General features: G+C 32.5%; 1 protein-coding gene across 1 annotated transcript in view; it reads left to right on the top strand.

Moving 5' to 3' along the window:
• The window catches only part of LOC147471658 (uncharacterized), a 10,505-nt gene that overhangs the window by 176 nt on the left and 7,829 nt on the right, over nucleotides 1-2,500 (top strand). The window contains exon 1 of the mRNA XM_086537450.1: nucleotides 1-177. This exon is cut by the window's left edge and continues 176 nt beyond it. Within this exon, the coding sequence (XP_086393576.1) occupies nucleotides 1-177 (177 nt within the window). The remainder of the gene's footprint in view (nucleotides 178-2,500) is intronic.

Genomic DNA, 2,500 nt, shown 5'->3' with positions numbered 1-2,500 from the left:
CGGAATCACGGCTGGTGATAGAGGCAGAGGCAGGCCGAAAACTAGGTGGATGGACGAGGTCAAGAAGGATGCTGGGCTGACGCTGGAGGACATCATCAGGAAAGCGGAAGATCGGGAGGAATGGAGGAAACTCTGCGCGAGAGTCGCCAGGAGTCGTCCGCGACTCGGCGGCACAAGGTGATCAAGGTGATGTATATAGATATAGATATATAGATAAAAATGCATCTATATATAACTATACATATATATCTATATACAAATATATAGATGTATAGATAGATAGATATAAATATGTAAATACACACATGTAGATGGGTGTGTATATTGCAGATTTTGCAATACGCACAATAAAAAATTTGCCTCAGATTTTTTTTTTTTTTTTTTTATCTTATCATAACAGAAAAGATGGCATTCAGTTATGAAATTGGACAAATCTATTAAAACTCAAAGCATACGATTTAGAATTATCTTAGAAATGGGATAGCAATCCTTTTTCCTTGTAAACACATCATGGATCAGAAGAATAGGCCCCTGCCATGGCTAGCCCTGTAACAACCCATAGCTTTGTCACTTCCATAAATTAAAAACTAACATATTTCTATCTTTATTATTATACTCTAATTCGTTTGTTTTTTTTAGCATTACTTTCTTGACTGCAGTCATTTTTCTTCATCCTTCGGGAATTTAATACCATAAGCATATTACTTTGTTCAAAATAATGCGAAACCATGAAACCGTTTGCTTCTGATATTGTACATACATCTCCGTGGAATTTGATGAATACATGAATATCTTATTTTTCAAAGCTCACAGTTCTGACTTTTGGTTTAAACGCTTTAGTTTGCATTTCAGGCATTTGGAACAGTCGAAAAAAAATACATTCCGTCATTATCTTTTATCATACAATACTCTTTAAAATTTTGAGAAATTATTCCCAAATGACATTTATTAAAAAAGGAAGCGCACGGGTAAGCTTTGGTCCGCCTTAAAACACCTCGGTTGACAGAGCCGCCTTCTGGAAGCGCAACAAACATTAATCCCGTTTTAAACTAAAAGCAAAATCCGCCGTGCCAAAGAGGACGAGATCCGCTGGAAGACGCGCTATTTAACGGTTATGGCGCCTTCAGGAGACGGCTTAAGTTTACCTCTCAGCGCGCTCTAAGTCGATACAGCCGTTAGCTCGATGGACAGACATTGTTTGTATGTGGACTTACCATTGCAATAATCAGATTTCCCTGTTTTGGCTCTATTTTTCTTTTATTCTCATTACATATAATTTATAAATATATACATATGTATATATATATATATAACAATGTTTATATATATGTATATATAACAATGTATATATATATATACATATATATGTATATATATAGATATTTATATATATGTATATATATGTATATATACATATATATACATATATATAACTATATGTGTATATATAAATCTTTATATATGTATATATATATATATGTATATATATGTATATGTATACATATATATACATACATATACAGAATACATACATACATACATACATATATATATATATATATATATATATATATATATATATATATATATATGTGTGTGTGTGTGTGTGTGTGTGTGTGTATGTATGTGTGTGTGTATGTATGTATGTATGTTATTAACAGAAAAGCTATGAATGAAGCCAAATAACTTCGCAGTGAAGTTATTTGGCTTCATTCATAACTTTTCTGCTACTAACCCGAGCTTATATAGATATATCTATTCAAAATTTAAAATCCAGAATTGTGATCTTCAATAGGCAAAAGCAATTGGGTGTGAGTTTGAAATCGCTATCCCCGCCCGTGCTAAAGAAGAAGAAGAAAAGAAGAAGAAGAAGAAGAAAAGAGGAAGAAGAAGAATAGAAGAAGAAGAAGAAAACCAACACTACAATTCAGAAAAAAAGTGATGATAAAGTAAAATAAAAGTACATTTTCCCTTATGCGATTCAACACCTTAATTTTTTTTTATATCATGTATATATATCCGTATATCTAAAATTATTATAAGCTGCAAATGAGTCCTTTATTTAATTTGAGAGATCACAAAAACATTACTTTCTGGTTTTCTTTCCATCTTTTTTTCTTTTCTTTATTTTCCTCCTAAGCATTACACACAAAATGGAGACCAATTAATCTGTCACCTAACTTCTAGTCTATGATATTTCTTCCTTTTAAATAATTAAGGCAGCTGGGAATCTCCACTTTTTCATAGTAGATTAGTCGCAATCTCGACTTTCAATTTTGATAATGCGTACCGATGAATATAAATATATATACCAAAATATTAATTGCTATCGTCCACATGTATGCAAAGCGAGTGAAGAAGCACACACACACACATACACACACAAACACACACACATACACATATTTGTTTCTTTGTGCTTAAGTCCCCCCCCCCCCACCCACCCTCTTTCTCTTTTCTATCCAGTTAACAGGAAATACCAACTTGCTTCCAGTAAGTT

The sequence above is a fragment of the Penaeus japonicus genome, unplaced genomic scaffold (assembly GCF_977035675.1).
Source record: "Penaeus japonicus unplaced genomic scaffold, GWHDUDI00000001_assembly GWHDUDI00000006, whole genome shotgun sequence".
Classification (NCBI taxonomy): Eukaryota; Metazoa; Arthropoda; class Malacostraca; order Decapoda; family Penaeidae; genus Penaeus; species Penaeus japonicus.
This window is presented reverse-complemented; position numbering and strand designations above follow the sequence as displayed.